We start from the raw sequence: 19,117 nt of genomic DNA, 5'->3' as shown, positions 1-19,117 counted from the left end.
TTAAACAATAAAACTTTATCCTTTAAGATAATTTAATTTTTATATATCTTTATCCTGCTAACGTGCAATCCTCATTTCAATGAAAAATTGCTTTTTACTGTCCAAATAAATAAATAAAAAATAAAAAATAAAATAAAAGGGCATATGACTGAATGGATGGGACTAAAAAACCACTTAAATCATTATAAACTTAAATTTTAAACCTTAACTCTGTAGGTAACAGCCTATAAATACAATGAATATATGATTATTTAATACAGTGAAATGGGATAATTTACAAAAGCTTTGCAAACAATAGTGTAGTTTCATTAAATAACTTTTATCGTTATAGAAAAAAAAAAATCTCCTAAACTGTGTAAAATATATAAAAAAGATAAAATATTAAATTTTGATTAACAAATTATAAAATAACCATATTAGCCTTTTTCTTTTTTGTGAATGTTATTAATAAGATAACCAAATGCAGTTAAAAGCAAGTCTTAAATCATTTGCTAGCATTGTTTCCTTAAGAAAAGGTTAAAAGGTGATAGAAAACAATAAAAAAAAACTACTTTTGATTTTGTTAATTAATTTATATTAATTATTTTATTTCATAATAGCTTTTCTGAACATGATTGGATAAACTAGTAGTTATTTATATTTTTGTGTTTTTGAAAAATGCTTTTAGAGACGATTACTTATCAATTTCATTTAAATTATTTGGCTGATATGAGATCTTAAAAATAAAAAAAATAAAAAGAGAAAACAAGAGGGGTAATATGGTCAAAGAGACATCATAACGGCTAGTTGGAAGATTGCCGTTGGTACTGCGTAGAAAAATAACACGCTCCCCCAAAAAAGTGTCTCTTTCTCTCTCTCTCTCTCTCTCTCACTCTCTCTGTCCCTCCTCCTTCTTCATATTCAGAACTAAAAAGTGGAGGTTTTGTTTTTTTGTTGGGTTTTGGTGTAGTGCCGCCTCCACACACCATTTCCAAGCTCTGTGACGCTTCTCCGAATCCCCATTCGCAGATTCTCAGACTACACCATGAACATCTTCAAAAAGAAAACTTCCCCCAAAGGTGGTCTCATCTTTCTCTTTATAGCTTCCTCCTACTTCTACTCCTAGGGTTTTATTTATTTATTTATTTTTTATTTATTTACTCAATCAATATCACGCATTTTTCCTGAAAGTTCAATTTTTTTTTTCGCTTTTTTAGATTGAGTATTGCTTTCCTGGTTTTAATTTAGAAATGCTGTGGCTTTTCCAATGGGTTTTTGAAGTAGGAAGCTATTCGTCCCCTTTTTTTTTTTTTTTTTTTTTTTGGGGCTATTGTTATTATTTTTTGAATCTCGGACCTGCATTGTACACTTTGTTACAAGTGTTCTGAATTTCCTTCCTCATTTAATCATTTCGTTGTTTTTCTCATTAATTTTCTTGACACCCAAACACTGGTAGCGTTTTTCTTTTTTCCCTTTTTGCTTTTTTCTTTTTTTCCCGATTTCTACTTTTATGCTGAAAAAAAAAAAAAATCTTTACGCGATTTGGATTCTATGATGTGAATTAGCAGTGTGATCTGTTTTATATTTTGAACTGAACAGAGGCTCTCCGGACAAGCAAAAGAGAAATGGCTGTAGCCACTAGAGGTATTTTTAGATCTCTGGATTATTTTGTTTTTATAGTTTTGCTACATTCATTTTTCTGTGATCTGAACAAAATTGGACATTTTATTTTTTCTGGTGAATCTTATCTTGTTCAATCATCCCGTTAAGTAGGATTATTTTTGTTACCATCCCTATCTGGCTGTTAAACTGTAAGTATCTATGCCTTCACTTTATTACTTTTTACCATTTCCTTGAGAATCACTTCCATGCTTGAGTAATGTATGCTGTTCTTGTTAGATATTTTGAGAAAGACCAACTCAATTTATTTTATATAATTAAGTTGAAATCCTACACTTTGTTGGGGCTGTATTTTGTACATTTTATAACATTTAGAACTCAGCAACAATATCATGCTGCGAAGCCATTTGAGAAGATTTTAATCTTCTTCTTTATTTATTTACTTGCCAAATCTATTCGATCTTAGTATCTCCTTTTCTTTTCTTTTTTTTTTTAATTTTATTACCTTTTTCCAATGCTTGCTTCTTAATGTTTAAATTTTTATTTTCCCCTATTTTCAAATTTTCAAAGTAGCTAAAAACTCATTTAAAATGGTGTAAGGGCTTGGAGGTATTCATTAGTGAATAAACTTCTTTATATAATAATAAAGAAGTACCTCTTAGATTTGCGACTAAACAAAACTATTATCTTTGAACTATCAGTCTGAGCTATCAAACTGCTACCTTAGTAATGTATCTGTACTCATTATTTTACCTTTATTTTGCAGGTATTGAACGTGAGATTGGATCTCTTCAGTTGGAGGTATGTGTTATTGCTGTCAAGCATTTTTTTTTTTTTTTTTTGAAATAACTGTTCTCAGTCTTTATCCTTTTCTTTGCTATTTTAGGAGAAGAAATTGGTTGCCGAGATCAAGAAAACTGCAAAAACTGGAAATGAGGTAAGTTTTTGTATATAAATAGCTTTGACTTCTCACCTGTATCCTGGGGGTAAAATGTAATAAAGGACCAACTTAGCGTTTCTCAGTTAATAAATCTTAATGTTCATTTTGGACTGAGTGTGGAAATAAGAACTAGTGTTTAATAATATATTTTGGCTTAGCTATGGACCTTTAAGATCATTTCCAAGTGAAGTCATAACAAACAGGCACCATTGCAATGTTGCTGGCTCAATCAAATATTCCAAATTGGTATATCATATAGCTACTTCTAATTTCTGCTTTCGGATAAGCCTCAGAAAATGTGGATTTTCATTAAGTTGCCTTGTTTATATAATTGAATTAACCATTGCTTATGAGGCCAATTTAATTTTAGTTTCAAGATGTCCATTTTCAGTGGAATGATTTGCTTATGCATTAAAAGTTGATTTTGCTGCTTCAGAATAAAAATTAGGATATTGTCCTGGAGGACATCTAAAAGTTGTTTGTATTCTATTAGCATTTGGATGTGTAATTCCTTAAGAAACTAATTATGCTGACTGGATATTTTGGAAAATGGAAGAAAGTAATTATTAGGAACTTGGAAGCAGAATTTTAAATGTTTTCTGAAAAAGGGAGTAGATAAAACACAAGAAGAGAGTAGGACGAGAAAGGAACTGGGGCATGTATAGGGTATGCATGCCACAACCTTTCTTTTTAATATTATCATGTTAGAAAAGCACCCTAGTAAATTTCCTTCTTGGTTCTGGTTTCGTCCTTGCTTTAGGATTACTTTCAGTTTCATCCTTGGTGTAGGATTTCTCATTGCTGAATTCTTCTTGCTAAAGGATTTTTTATGATTTAGGAACTATCTCTATCTGTCTTTCAAGATTCCTCTTTGTCTAAATCCTTATATGACTCTTTTCTTGTTCCCTTAAATATGATCTCCTTTACTTGAATTCAAGCTTGTGTATTCTCCAATTTTAGTGTGTTACCTATAATATATTTTCCTTCTATAATAACTTTACAAATAAGAAAATGTTATTAATATGGAAATTACCTAAAATTAAAGTAACACAAAAATGTGTATTAGAGAGAAAGGAACCACTAAAGGTAACCATTTCTCTTACTGCTAATCAAATACAAGCCTTACATAATGATATGAACCCAAGATGGTAATCTCTCACATGTCTGTTGGAAGTTGTGTAATTATTAATGCCTAAACTCTGTGCGGTTAAGAAGCTTATAGCTCTCAGTAAAAACAATCAGCAATTCAGCTGGCATTAATGAAACTCTTTTTAATTGGAATCCAATGGGTTGTATGTCTCATCATTCAAATTTTTTTGTATTTATCTGAATATTTTTACAGGCTGCCACTAAAATCTTAGCTCGTCAACTTGTTCGGCTACGTCAACAAATAACTAACTTGCAAGGAAGTCGTGCTCAGATAAGGGGTGTAACAACTCATACGCAGGTCAGTTATTTTTCTTCATCTTCTTTAAGTCTTGTGAAATTTAGTTCAACTCTCACTTCCTAGCTATTGTTCTTTTATTGTCAATATTGGCAGGCATTGTATGCCAGCACATCAATTTCTACAGGAATGAAAGGTGCAACAAAAGCAATGGTCGCCATGAACAAGGTATGCTTGTCAAAGGTTCCTACTAGAAAATAGGAACTGATATCATCAGTCCTTGCATAAATACACTCCTTGGGCATTGGTTTTTGCATGAGTCACCTATCATTTAGGTTTAAGCATGGATTTAGAGACTAACAAATAAGTGTCCACATTAACTAAGTTGCTAGATGATTCAAATTATATCTCTCTCTCCTTCAGTATATCTGACTGTACCTTGCAGTTACTGAGTTTGGCATTTAGCTAGAGTGTTTTTGGCCATCTTTATGGTTTGATTATGTAATTAATACAATTGTTATGTGCTTTCTATTACAGCAAATGGAACCTGCAAAACAAGCTAAAGTGATCAGGGAATTCCAGAAGCAGTCAGCTCAAATGGACATGACGGTAATACTTATAGTATTTCAAGAATAGTCTCTAATTTCACTAAATACTTTTTAGTTTAAACTTTTATGCGTCTAGAAATCAACTATATTTACCTCAGATGAAGTTATGCTTTTTGGCTCCAAATAGTGCAGTCTAAGTTACTCACTTCATGAATTGGATTTTCACTTTCACGTGAAGAAAAGTTTTACATCAAAATATCACTCGAGTGTCATAAATGCTACTGAATCATACATTCCCAGTTTGCTGTCTATATAGAGTGCATTCATGTTATAATTAATGTCTCACTATTCTCTATGCAGATTGAAATGATGTCAGAGGCTATTGACGAAACCTTGGACAAAGATGAGGCTGAAGAAGAAACGGAGGAGCTCACTAATCAGGTAAAGTTCTGATATACTGGTTCTTTTTCCTTTTACTGGTCTGTTCCTATTAGTTTCTCTAATTAACATTTTCCATTTCTCAGGTGCTAGATGAGATTGGGGTGGACATTGCATCTCAGGTTTGTTTCATTCTGAGATTGATCATTTCATGTGAAAGTTTCTTCCACTTCATGTTTTATTCATTATTAACTCTGTGTTTCTTGTTCTTGTTCTTTTCAGTTATCTTCAGCTCCAAAAGGCAGGATTGCATCTAGGAATGCTGAAAATGGTCCATCAAGAAATACTGCAAATGTTGTTACTAGGTATGTGCACTAGACCTAACCTTTTTCCATGTTAGAATGCCAGAAGATTTTATGCTGTGCAAGCTTCTGCCTCTGTGTTTTCAATTTTTCTTTTCCTTCTGTCTATGGTAAAATTGCCTGTTATTTTCCATCTTTGAAGTGTTTAAAAAGAATATGGAATATCTGAAATGTGCAGTGTAATATTGAATATCTTAGTTGTTTATGGGTCTCAATTAGGGGTGGCAATTTGGGTCATGACTCGAAAACGACATGTTTAGTTTACTCAGAATTGACACAACTTGACATGAATAAGTTAAATTAATGCATAAAATTTATAAATAATGATATATAAATCTATATTTTAATATATTATAATGTAAAAAATAATTAAACAAAATAAATAATATTAATATTTTATTTAACTGGGGGTTAGACAGGTCAACCCGTTTAACACAAATGTTAAACAGGTACAACCCCTCAACGCGAATTGCCGCCCCTAAAGTATTTTCTTATTCTTTTTACCTTTATCTCTGGCCTCAAGTTTCTAATATTTGAAAAGATTGCTATTAGTTCACTGGAAAGGAAATATGTTCTCATATAAGTGATGCTATAAACTAGAAATAGCTTATGTTACTTAGAAGTGTATGTAGTGTAATGTTGATAAAAGATGTGACATGGCATTGACAGCATGTAACATGGATGGTGGTTTTGGTTGGTTTATTTAAGATGGTGGCACAGGAGTGATTTTAATGGTACTGCTTTATGTTAAAGAGGCATGACTAATGAAATGACATTGATGAGGAAGACCGAAAATAGAGAGGCATTGATAACATTGGTGGTGGACTGTTTGTGGTGTATTTTATCTGGGACAATGGTGCAGGAGGAGCAAGACTGGGTTTAATGGTTTAATTGACAGAATGGGATGGTGGTTTTGGTTTGGTTTAGTTAAGATGGTGATGGCACAGGAGTGATACTTGATTTAATGGTACTGCTTATGTTAAAGAAGCATGCCCAATGGGACAGTGGTTGAAAAAAGAGAGGCATTGATGACGTTGGTGGTGGACTGTTAGTAGTGTTGTTTATTTGAGACTATGGTGCAGGAGCAATACTGGGTTATTTGAGACAATGGTTTTTTTTTTTTTTTTCACAGAAGCATGTCCAATGAAATGGCATTGACTACATTAATCAAAGTAGTCAATGAAATGGAGTGTTTCTTTTAGGGGTTTGAAATTAATATGTCATTGATCAAAGTAGTTGATGACTGTTTATGAAATGGCATTGACTACATTAATCAAAGTAGTCAATGAAATGCAGTTGTTCTTTTAGGGGTTTGAAATTAATGTCATTGATCAAAGTAGTTAATGACTGTTTATGAAATTATGAGTGCTGCATTATTTGTGATATCTTGTAATTTTCAATTGAACAAATTCATGTTTAAAAAATAAGGATTATAGTCAAGTTGTCCATTAAAATTGAGTCACACATATAATATAAATTATACTTGGCAATTCGGGTTGGTGGGTCGTGTTCGTGTCAACCCGTTTAATAATCGTATTAAAAATGCCTAACCCGAACACGACCCATTTATTAATCGTGTCAGATACCTAAAACACTAACCCGACCTGTTTATAAACAGGTCAACACGACACGACCCGTTTAACACGATTATTTTAACGGGTCGTGTTGACCTATTAACCCGTTAACCTGAAATTGACCTATTAACCCGAAAACTAACATATTAACCCGTTAACCCGAAAATTAACCTATTAACCCGAAAATTTATTTTATTTTATTTTTATTTTTATGTTTTTATTTTATTAAAGATGTATTTTTTGTTTTTAAAAAATTAGTAATAGAAAATTATTTTTATAAAATTTTTAATTTATAATATTTTTTAGTTATTAAATATTATATTAGTGATAAAATATTAATTTAAAAGGGTTGTAATAGGTATATAATCGTGTCGGGTTGAAACTGACACGTTTAATAAATGGGTCATAACGGGTCAATTTTGAGTTAAACAGATCAACCCGAAAATGACACGATTAATAATCGTGTTAAACGGATTGACCCGATTATGACCCGAACCCATTTATAATAAACTCAAACCCATTTATTCCGTGTCGTTTTCGAGTCGTGTCGCCGTGTCATGATCCAAATTGCCAGGTCTAATATAAATCTCAACCAGTGCTAGTGCTTTATGTTCTAACAATCTTGCCATTTATATGCAGTTCTGATACTCCTGGTGTAGAGGATCTTGAAAAAAGGTTAGCCTCTCTACGACGCATATGATCGGCGAAGCATGACACCGTGAGCCTCACGCTATTGAAGTACAGTTTTTTCTTTTAAATGTAAATTTAGTTAAATAACAAAAACAAACATATAGAAGTATGGCACTAGTTGTGGTGGATTGATAATATGCTATGTTGTGTTTTTCTGTTTGTCAAATTCTAGTGTGACCAATGTTTTACAGAAAAAAGTAGTTCCCATCCGAATAGTAACAGAAATCCTTGTATTTTCTTGTTTAGCCAGGAGTAACATGAATATGTAGCTGGCACAATTAGACGGTTCGTTTCATATTCCTTGGTTGTTTCTTGTATATTTTCTTCACGTTGGCCTCTTTTGTTATGTTCTCATATATTCCAAAAGAAACATGATATTTGTCCCATAATGATCATCATTATTGGGATCCACATGCAAACATGACCATTTAATTGGTCAGCTCTATAGATTCATTTTCGCATATTAGGTTTTTGAGGTTTAAAAGGTTAAAAATATTATATGTTTAATGCTGTTAATTCACCATTATCATGTCAACAGCCTTTTTAAGTGCTAAGTTATCATGTATTCCAAAAGCTAAGTTTTTATTATTTTGGTAATTGAAGCTTAGTTAAGTTGATCCGACACAAAACCTTAGACCGAAAGAATATGAATGAGGCTTTTAAGTTTTGATTTATATGAACATCGTACACCTTATACTTCTTTATCTTCTTCTTTTTCTTCTTTTTTATTTTTTTAATATATATTTATATATTAATAATCATATGTTCATTTGGGAGTTCTACGGGAACAAAGCATTCAAAACTGTGCAATGTCGAATTGAATGTCTGCCTACGCCATTAAAAAACCTTGGTCCCAAGAACCGATCGAAGCACCTATTTCGATGCTTAAACCATATCACCGTGTCTATTTATACATCTTTAATTTATACATCTGCAGCATGACCCATTTGATAAGCTCCAATATTTCAGATATATTTGCGCCAAGCATGCATGCTAGCCAGACACGTGCATTTTTGCATGCAAGCTAGCATTTGTTTATCTCCTTTTTTATTTATTTATTTATTTTATTTTTTAAGTAATGAATATATATGTATGTTCGTCGGAGATAAGTATTAATTCCTACAGTGTAAAGTCGGTTTCATTTATTAAAAGAGATTAACCATGCCTGATGGCACTCGTTTCAACTCACATCTGCCACACATTTAAAAGCACAGAAACCCCCCCACTTTGGTCTGCTTCATTATATATACTTCTAATGCTGGAAGTCGGCAAAACCATCAACTTCCCCACTTAAGCATCGATCTTTCTAGTTTATTTACAAAGAAAAGAAAAACAAATTATTTGTTCATATATACAGAGAAAGAGAGAGTACTAAAGTTTTGGACTTGGGCTCTCTATCTATCACACCACGTAGATTTCTTTGTTTTAAGTCTACCACATATACACTTTGCATGCATGATCTCATGTTCTCTTCTCCAAAGTCTGTGAAAATGGCCTTGAATCTCATCTTCATGCTAAGCCTGATAATGGCTGCTGGCAATCTTGTAGATTCTCGCATACTACTAGAGAAATTATCGAACGAAAACGAGCAAAGAAATGGAGGAAAGTTGGTGGCAAATAATGATTCCGACAGTAAAGCTAATAATAACAAGATGGTGGAGAACTTGGGTGACATGAAAGATTCACCACCTCTTCCAAATATTCCCCTACTACCTCCTATTCCAGGAACTGGAACAACTCCATCAGCTCCACCTTTTCCTTTTCCTTTTCCTTTTCCTGTTCCTCAGTTCCCAATCCCACCATTTCCAGGAATAACACCTCTTCCTCCTATCCCTACCATTCCTACTTTTCCACTACCACCTCTTCCTCCTATCCCTACCATCCCCTTTCTCACTCCTCCTCCTGCTTAATTAATGTTTATTATATATCTACGTATTTATGTTTATTTGATAGTATTATATGTATCAATAATCATCTACTGTACTCCATCAGGCAACTTAAAATGGCATTTAATATAGATTACTTGATGGAGCAAAGTAGATAGTTTTAGTTTATACAATAATATTACGTTAAGTATTCGTCGAACTTTATAACGAGAATGAGTATGCTTAATCATTTACATGTATATCCTTTAAAGGATATATATATATATATATATAAATGTTTTAGATGCTCATAAATTTATGTTTTTTTATAATAAACACGTTATGTATATATGTATATTGGTATATATGAAGATGTAATGGGACGCAGTAGGGTCAGCTGGTTTTTAGTTTGTACGGTGTTTTAATTTCAAATAAAGTTGAGCTTCAAAAAATTTCAAATAATGTTTCCCTTATGTAATTACAAAAAGTTTTATAGATTTTCTAGTTTGCATGTGTGTGTGGGGTTTAATTCCTCTCCAAGGATTTGAAAGATATGTTTATGGAAACCATATGTATGACTTTGTTCATGAAATTGAATTAGGAATAAATATATTAATGATGTCAAGATGTAATGTGAATCAAATATTATGTAATATGAATCAATTATTATGAAATAATTTAATGAATTATTCATTATGTTGTTTTGTTGAGAATAACATGCATCAGAAAACGAGTCCATATATATATATATATATATATATATTAAGCACTTGATATTAAGCAATTGAATCTATTTTTATAGAAGTTCTAAACAACATGAAACATAAGAGAGGAAAGAATAATGGTCTGTTTGTTAAAAAGGAAAATATTGAAGGAAACTGATTTCCAAAAACTAATTTTTTGGGATTTAGTTTTTCGAGATGAATTTTTTTTAGATTCTTTTTATAGTGTTTGGTTGATTATAAAAGAAATTAGAATTTATAAGTAATTAAATAAATTTATGCATTAAAACTAAAAAATAAAATTGTATTTAAAAAAATATATAAAACTGATTTTTTAGAGAATTTTAAAATGATAACTCTTTAAAGAGATTCACTTTCCATTTCAGTTTTTCTGAAATTTATTTTCTGAGATTCATAAATTCCTCCTTTCAAAAATTTTCCAAATAAAAAAAAAATTTATTTTTTTAGAAAATTTAAATTTCTACTAACTTTACCATTACCCAAACATTTTATAAAGAAAAAAAAAAAGTTGTTTGAAAAAGATAAGAAAAGAAAGTTGTTTGAAAAAGATAAGTGGAGAGGAAAAAATTAGTGAGAAAATTAATGTAAAAAAAAAAAGCTAGAGAAATTAGATAGGTATAATTTGTAGAAAAATTTTAAAGTAAGAGTAAAAAACTCGCGCGCGAGAGAGAGAGAGAGAGAGAGAGAGAGAGAGAGAGAGAGAGAGAGAGAGAGAGAGAGAGAGAGAGAGAGAGAGAGAGAATCAGCAAGAGAAAATAGAAAGAAAAAAATATGTGTTGTAATTTATAAGAGTTTCTATGGATGACGTTAACAGCCGGTGATAAACATTGGTCCCATTGAAAGCGGACTTTTTTAACAAACAAAATAAATAAATAAATAAATTAAATATATTTTCAGATTTTTTAAGTATTAGATAGATTTTCATAAATATTTCTATTCATTAAATATTTTTTTAGCACTTGCTTGCACTGAATTTTTAGGTAAGTTTTTATTTAAAAAAATCATTTATTTTAATTTTCCCTTTTTTTTATTCCTTATATACATTTTAAATTTTTCAGTTCTTTTTCATGCTTCCTAAGATAAGACAGAAGAATAAATAGAAGGATAAATGGTAATTTAAGAAAAGAAAAATTATAAAAAAATAAATAAATATAAGGATATAAATCGTGACATTTATTTGTTAATTTGTCATATATTACTGCTGAGAATACTTCTTGCTCATTGAAAAAAAAAAAAAAAAAAAAATTTGCTTTTACCGTGTTGATAGGGGTAAAATGGTAAAAAGATAGAAAGGTAAAAAGAACGGGGATTTGATAAACTCACAAACGAAACAACTCAGGGAAGAAAACTCGAAAACCAAAACCAAACCGATCAAAAAGAAAGATCATCATTCACTACGGATTGGGAGCTCGGCCATGGCAGCTTCCGATCCTAACAAGTTGATGGCCAAAGCCGATAAACTGTCAGTCTCTCTCTCTCTCGCTCTAAAATCCAGTTTTTACTTGTTCATATTTTTATATATATTACTTGAGAAATTTGTTGGCTGATTTTTAGCTTGTTTTTTCTTGATGATTGCTTCTATTTGTTCCTTTTTTTTTTCTTTTTTTTTTTGGGACTATGCATTTCTTGCAATTTGAAAGATCGAAATGCGTCTAAGACCAGTGTCAATGTTTCAATTTAATTTTGTTATAATTTATCACTTAAATTTAGGGAAACAATAATTTTTTTTCAATTGTGTGGAATATGAAATTCTGGAAATTGCTTCCACTTGATTTTTTTTTAGTTTTATTTTTAATTTTTATTTTTACTTCTTAGCTGCTCTTGTTGATAGAGGCTACTACATGGTGCAAAGACTAAGTGAAAAATGCTACATGATGAATCATGATGCTGGAAACCGATATTTGATTTGTAAATAGAGTGTGATAAACTAGTTTGATAATTTAAACTTCATTTCATTTTCAGAAACACATAGGCATTTTTATTTTTATATTTTAATTTTGAAATGGTTTCTATTGTTTTGGCATTCTTCCTTTTTTCTTTTTCTTTTTTCTGTGTTTTTTCTTCCCCTTGTACTTCGAGTTATTTATAGAATTGTGGACTTTTTCTGTCCAATTTCTCAGAACAAAACTCAGTCTCACAAGATGGAGTGCTGATTGGAAAAGTGCTACTGTCCTATATGAACAGGCTGGTATGCAAGTTTTATGCAATTTAGAACTTTGTTGATATTTTACTATTAATGCTGTAACTGTCAATCAGACATTCACTTGGTCCCTCAGATAGAAAAAAGAAAAAAGAAAATAGGGACTTGCATTAAACTTTGTGTTTGGGCATTTTTTTTTTTCCCCCCTGAAAAGTTCTTGCTGCTTCTAGCTAATGCATATAGGGTTGCCAAGGATTATGAGAAAGCTAAAGAAGCGTTTGAAAAAGCTTCAAAAGGACAAGAGATGATCTCTTCGTATCCTCATTTCAATTGATTAAAATTGCCTATCTTTTCCATATTGTTTTCTGATGCCTACGTAGCTTCTGTCACTGTATCCTTAACAACCAAATCAGACCCTGGGATGCTGCTAAGCATATGGAGTCTGCTGGTGCTCTAGCAAAGGACCTAGGCAAGTGGAATGAAGTTGCTGATTTTTATAGAAGGGCATCTGAGTTATATATTGTTTGTGGGAGATCACAGCCTGCATCAGATGCTCTTGCAAGAGGGGCCCGGTAAAGACATGCTCTTCCTTGGTGCAACTTTGAATTCTACTTTCTTTTTTTCTCTTTTTTGCTTGAACTACTTTCTTATATGTTATCAAAAGAGAAATAAATTCTTTTTATCACATAAAATTTAAAATATTTGGTGACACACGATTGAGCGTCTCATCAAATTGCACAATGTTAATTCTTTCCATACCTCAGCACTCCTTTTAAAATGGATTTGTTTGAACTTATGTCTTTTGTATAGGATCTTAACTTAAAATTAATCAATATCTTTGCATATGAAAGTAAATAACAATAAAGACTATGGTGGTTTCATAAAAGGAAAACTGAATTATTCATTTTTACTATCCCAAAAGACTTCCAATGCTCAATTGGATTTTAGGTCCTTTATTTTTCCCCTTTTTAGCCACCTGATGATCCTTTGATGCTAAGGAAAACCATGTGGTGTTTGTTAGGAATTGAACTCCTCAGCTGGATGCTCATCTGTTAATCTTTGTTCTCATGTGTTCTTGTTGGATTTGTGGCCTTCTGGCCTTCTCTTCCTTGCTAAAGAATCTGCAATATATTTTTATTTCATTTAGGTGTAATTTTTTTTTTTTTTTTTGGGTTCTTCACTTATGTAAAAGAAGAAAGAAATAAAAGGAATTTAATTTGCAAAGAAGAGCTTAGTTACTTGCAAGATTCTCATGCAGAATGCAATTTGGTGCTTTCTTATATTTTTCTTTTATTTTTGTAATCTTTTCTAAATTCTTTTTCTAAGCTACCATTACTCTCCAAAAGCTTAAAAACTTTTGGAATGTTGGCTCAACAGTGATATCAAACAACACAGTACGCTAACATGCTCCTCTCACACTTGTGGGCCTGACCAATAGTTAGAAAACCAAATAAGGGACTTATACAAGCAAAACAAAATAATCAGAATTGAAGTTAGAATGGCCAGAATTTGAAAACAAGAACAATTAGGCTCGGGTAGCATGTTACTACCATCATCCCATTTACCAATAAAGATTAGCTCAACTATGTATATCAAACCTATACAAACAGGCTTAGACCTTTATACTGTCTCATGAAATATTGCTGGGATTACAACCTTGAGCATTCAAATGATCATTTGGAAAACCAATTGGAATGGCTTTTCTTGTAACAGTGCTTTGGAAGATGCTAAACCTGATGAAGCTATTCAGCTGTACACTGATGCTTGTGCTATTCTTGAAGAGGATGGAAGGGAGCAAATGGCATTTGATCTATATCGTGCGGCCACAAGTGCTTACGTAAAACTTGAAAAGTAAGTTTTTATATGGAATACAATGTCAAAGTCCTTATTTCCAGGTGTGTTGGTGAGAGAATGAAGTAAAGGCGCTGTAATTTACCATTATTACAAGTTTTATATACACAAACTTCATTTACGAACAGTTCAATACATGCTTTGCTGGTTGGTTTAAATTATATTGACCATTATACTGTATCAATCAAAAATATTAAATGCTACATGATTCCATTTTCCATTGGCACACTTGTCAATGTTTTGTTTATAATATTTTCTTGTTTTGATATTTTTGATATTTTTCATGGTTGGTAGCAGTTATTGGAATAATTACTTAAAATTAAAAGTTGATTGAGGTTTTATTTTGCAACAAATCAATGTGAATTAAGAATAATCTTTTCGCATATCTGTTTGATTATAAGCATCTTGAGATTTGCTAAATATCTCTTTCATAATGTACAGATATACAGATGCTGCAGCTTTTCTGTTACGATTGGGCGTGGCTGCTGATAAGTGCAATGCTACAAATAGCCAGTGCAAGGTTTGAATGGTTCTGTCTTTATACTACCATTTAGGGTACAGTTTTATATGTTTGATATTTCGTCTCCAACCATGCTACTGCATCATGTAATTGCCCTAAGATGTGCTTCTGTTTGTGTGCAATGACACAAGTTAGCATGGAAGTATGTCAAATTGAACTTTTCTGTTCTCTATCTATCTTGCCAAAAGAAGAGAAAGGAAAATCTTTTGTTTTTCTTTTTAGCTCATTTAGCTCTGTTCTATAAAATGTTTTATGTGATAATGTTCCTAACAACGTTTCTCCAACCAGGCATATCTTAGTGCAATTATTGTTTACCTTTACGCTCATGATTTCAAGCAAGCAGAGAAGTGCTACAATGACTGTTCTCAGTAAGTACAAGGTTTTTTCACTGCTACTTTTGTCCTTGGCAAAGTTTTTTTTATATTGATATGTATTTAATTGGGAATGCACTTCATGTAGCAATGTTAGATGTAATTATGAAAGTTTACTGAGAACAATCAAACTTTAGTATTTCTCTATGCACGGGAAACATTTTGATTGACATTTAAAATACAAAGATCCTAAAATGATTGCAGGATTCTGGGATAGTGGTGGGGGTGACTGATTGATCGAGTCAAACTATAGGATAACGTAAAATGGTGTCATTGATCTGGTCGAGTGATTTTATCTTTTATCTATGGTGTCCTTTGTCCGACTAGCCATGGACTTCTAAACGGTATACAGGAAAAAAACGAGAAGACTCTATGGTTTAATTGGTTGGCACCTTGATATTAGTTCAACACCTTATTGCAAGAATTTCTTTCATAATCCTTGATACAAATTTTTACTTATGGATTGCCATTCAATTATTGTCTACGAAGACTTGATAGAAATGATTTGGCAAACTGCTTACTGAAAACCATGAAGACCAGCAAACAAAAAATTGGACAACATTCATTAATTGGGATATGCATATGGTTTTACCTATGAGAATCTGAAAGATCGTAAAATATTTACAAGACTAGAACTTTAAGACCAGTAGATGGGACAGGAGAAAGGCTAGTAAAAGTGGTTAATAAGGCATTAAAGTGGTTTTAGATGCGAATGGTTAGTTAGTACCATTCTTTTCCTTGTGCAATAAATGATTTCTAACAAAATATATCCAAACTTTGTCAAGTTTTTACTCTTGAATTCCTGGACTGAAGTTTTCTTGACCAGGAAATGGGTAAGATCTGTTGCTAATTCAGTTGTTTGTTTCAAAAACATAATAAACTTTTATAATTGATAAATCGGTTGTTGAATTTTTGTGCCCTTTTTTCTTGCCTAAATTGTTCATTGGTGATCAAGTGGTTCCCTAAAGTTGAACTTTTGGCTTTGACATTTGCTCATTGGAAATTGAATACTTAGTGAAAGCCTATTTTTGTTCTATCTTCTTGTTGGTGAAAAAATTGGATCTCCACTCAACATAACTTGATAGTCTATACTGTCATAAGGTATAGGTGAAGTTATGTTGTTTGGATTGTGATGTTTATTAATGGGTGTTAGTTGCATTTTGGATTTGGTAGTTTTTTCTGGAAGCATGCAATTGGTAGCATGGTTCCTATACCTTTAAAACCTTTACCTAGTACAACTTGATGGTTTCTTGAGCAAAATCTGTGTATTATTGTTTTGTATGTGCCCTGTAAAGCTTGTGAACAGTTGTCTTGTTTTGTTCATATTGTTAATGTTACTTGCTGCTCCTCTTTTGGAAGAAATTCTGTTGTATAATTTGTGAAAAATTCCCTGCATCGATCTCCTAGAATTGAATCTCGTTTTTTTTGTGGTCATCCACTTGAATGGAATTCATTAGCCTTACTGCTTGTGGCTCTTTGCAGGATTGATGCCTTTTTGAGAAGTGATCAATCTCGTTGTGCTAGCAAGTTTCTTTCTGCTTACACGGAAGGTGACATTGAAGAAATCAAACGCCTTGCTCAGTCAAGCACAATTTCAAATCTTGATCACACGGTACTATTTTTGTTGCTTTGCTTGCTTATGTTTGTTGGAATTTGCATGAATTCTGTAAGTAAAAGATGTGATGGTTTATTTGAATCTGTTACGTCTAACTATCCAAGACTAGGGATTATTATTTGCTCAAGGACCATCTAGTTTTGTAAGTTACCGTGATTACTGATTATTATCTAGCTATGTCACATGGCATGGAGGAGAGACTTGGATTTGGCTTAAGTTGTCTAATTTATTGCACTACTTGACAAAGTTTGAATCGATAACTGATACAGCTGACATCTCAATATTTATATGATAAGTTTTCACTTTTCATCATTCAACTATTAATATGGTAGGCCTGGCTCCATGTTGCCCAGCTTTTATAGAATCTAGATCACACTTAAAACTCTTAACAGGTATTTGGGACTTACTAATTGTTACAAGTTACTGGCATCATGCTCGTCCAACAAAAGTTTTAAAGGTTAGAGCGTCATTGCTAGCTTGCTTTTAACATTTCATTGGTATAGAATGATCACTGTCTGCAGGCTTCCTTGTTACAAAACCATCTGTCTGCTGATGTTGCATATTATGTTAGCTTTTCATTGGAAGTTGAGGGCAGTAATAAGCTGATGTTATTCTAGTTTTGATGGATTACTCTGTTGATTTTCACTCTCAAAGAGAGTGGGAGTTATGCCATCTGTTTTTTCCTTTTCGAGCTCCACTTTAGTGTTGTTTGTTTACCATACAAAGTGTTTCCGACCCTATTTGGGTTTCTGCCGTGGTATTATTATTATTATTATTTTACCATTTCTTTGTGTAATGCTTTTGTACCACATTTTGCATATATATGACCGAAATTGATGACTGCAGATCATTAAGCTAGCCAGAAAACTTCCTACAGGTGATTTGAGTGGACTGAAGACCGATGATTCCAAGGATCAAGAAGAACCACTGGATGAAAATGACCTTACTTAGCCTCGGGAAGATGGTAAAACCTGATTTATAATAGTTTTGACTTTACTATGTTCATTCCATATTTGTGAAATTTTTTCTTGAAAACCCCGGGTGCTATTTTTGTGCACATTACTCAATGAACATGAGTTTGTATTTGTGAACAATGATAGTTTGTATTGTGATCAATGATGTAAAGGAGATGATAATAAAAACATTTGCTCAGCTTTGTTTTGGTGTGAATCACAACCACCTACAAATTTTCACTTTGTTTCAGTAGACTATCTGTGAGGAGGTGCACATTTGGGACAGGGGTGGAAGAAGACGAAAAAGCCATCGAAGAAGTGGTCACGAGAAGAGCAGAAAGGAGAAGGAAAACCAAAATAATTTAAAATTATAATAGCACATAAACGTATATATGTAAAACGAAAATAATATGGAATAAACAGAGAAGAAAACTAATAACAAAGAATATATTAAAGAACAGAAAGCATATGTAAAATCTGGAAAAAAAAAAAATAACACATATAAAGTTTTTTTTTTTTTAAAAAAGGTCAAAAATTTGTTTTTAAACAAATCTGTTTTAAGATTGTAGGAAAATAATGAAATAAAATTGAAAATAAAACAGAAATAATATTTTATACATAATAAAACAAAGCCAAAAAAATAATAATAATAAAATAAAAATAATTACATAAATTATGAACTTGTAGGTCACAAGAATAGTATGTAGTAGAATGAATTAATTCAAGGCTTGCGTTCTCAGTTTCTTTAGAACAAATTTGCTGCCATGGGTAAGTGCTTCCGAAGTATCTGTTTCCTTTCAAAAAGAATGGAAGAAAGACAAGATGAATCTCTGATGCTACTGTGTTGTGTTTTCCATCTGACAAGAGCGAGGTATACACAGGCTTCACAAAACGTGATGTTAATCCCATACAGTTACAAAACTCAATTGGCTGTTACAAAATTAATTTATATAATAATAAATATGTAACACTCAATTTAATAGCCAATTAGAAAATTTAAAAACCTTCAAAACCACTATTACAAAACAATTCCATTCCAAAAACCATTTTAATACCCTATCAAAATCATATTTTTTTCAATAAATTTAAAAATGTATTTTCAATGGTTTTATCATTAACTATGAATGTTAAGTGTTTAAGTGACCATCAACAAAAATATATAAATTTTATTGTCGTGACCATCTAAATTTTTTTATTTGCAAAATGATAAAGATCTTTATTGCAAAATACCAACAAAAAAAAAAAAAAAGAATAATTATTATAACAAATGATTCATTTTTTCATCTTTTTCAAAATTTACTAACCATATTTAAACAAATTCTTATTCCGCAAACAACAATAGTATTCAATTCTTTTTTAGTAAACACTTATAAGAAATATTTTATTATAAAAAAAAAATTCCTTCAGATAGAAGTTCCAAAGGTAATTTTTAATTACTTAGCTAAAAGGTAAGAAGATAAATATTTTCACACATGAAATACTTTTTAATCTCATGAACGTGGATATAATGGAACCTTGTAAATATTTAAGTATGATAGACATTAAATCAAACTCACTTGATAAATTTGTTAGGGTTATTAAGGT

General features: G+C 31.6%; 3 protein-coding genes across 3 annotated transcripts; all 3 read left to right on the top strand.

Moving 5' to 3' along the window:
- The first annotated feature begins 880 nt into the window (after nucleotides 1-880).
- Nucleotides 881-7,772, top strand: LOC107418652 (vacuolar protein sorting-associated protein 2 homolog 2). Its single transcript, XM_016027355.4, has 11 exons — nucleotides 881-1,058; nucleotides 1,579-1,623; nucleotides 2,366-2,400; nucleotides 2,486-2,536; nucleotides 3,882-3,986; nucleotides 4,080-4,151; nucleotides 4,461-4,532; nucleotides 4,832-4,912; nucleotides 4,996-5,031; nucleotides 5,132-5,214; nucleotides 7,425-7,772. Exons 1-11 carry the CDS (start codon nucleotides 1,025-1,027, stop codon nucleotides 7,483-7,485), a joined length of 675 nt encoding a protein of 224 aa, XP_015882841.1. The 5' UTR covers nucleotides 881-1,024; the 3' UTR covers nucleotides 7,486-7,772.
- A 1,193-nt stretch (nucleotides 7,773-8,965) lies between these two features.
- On the top strand, nucleotides 8,966-9,385 carry LOC107418498 (verprolin). The gene has a single exon (XM_016027195.2). The coding sequence runs from the start codon at nucleotides 8,966-8,968 to the stop codon at nucleotides 9,383-9,385; it is 420 nt and encodes a 139-aa protein (XP_015882681.2).
- A 2,001-nt stretch (nucleotides 9,386-11,386) lies between these two features.
- On the top strand, nucleotides 11,387-17,750 carry LOC107418601 (gamma-soluble NSF attachment protein). Its single transcript, XM_016045198.4, has 9 exons — nucleotides 11,387-11,545; nucleotides 12,204-12,271; nucleotides 12,454-12,538; nucleotides 12,637-12,795; nucleotides 13,937-14,074; nucleotides 14,516-14,594; nucleotides 14,883-14,962; nucleotides 16,448-16,577; nucleotides 17,427-17,750. The coding sequence occupies exons 1-9, from the start codon at nucleotides 11,499-11,501 to the stop codon at nucleotides 17,529-17,531; spliced, it is 891 nt and encodes a 296-aa protein (XP_015900684.2). The 5' UTR covers nucleotides 11,387-11,498; the 3' UTR covers nucleotides 17,532-17,750.
- Nucleotides 17,751-19,117: the final 1,367 nt, after the last annotated feature.

Source organism: Ziziphus jujuba, chromosome 1 (assembly GCF_031755915.1).
Source record: "Ziziphus jujuba cultivar Dongzao chromosome 1, ASM3175591v1".
In the NCBI taxonomy this organism is placed as follows: Eukaryota; Viridiplantae; Streptophyta; class Magnoliopsida; order Rosales; family Rhamnaceae; genus Ziziphus; species Ziziphus jujuba.
This window is presented reverse-complemented; position numbering and strand designations above follow the sequence as displayed.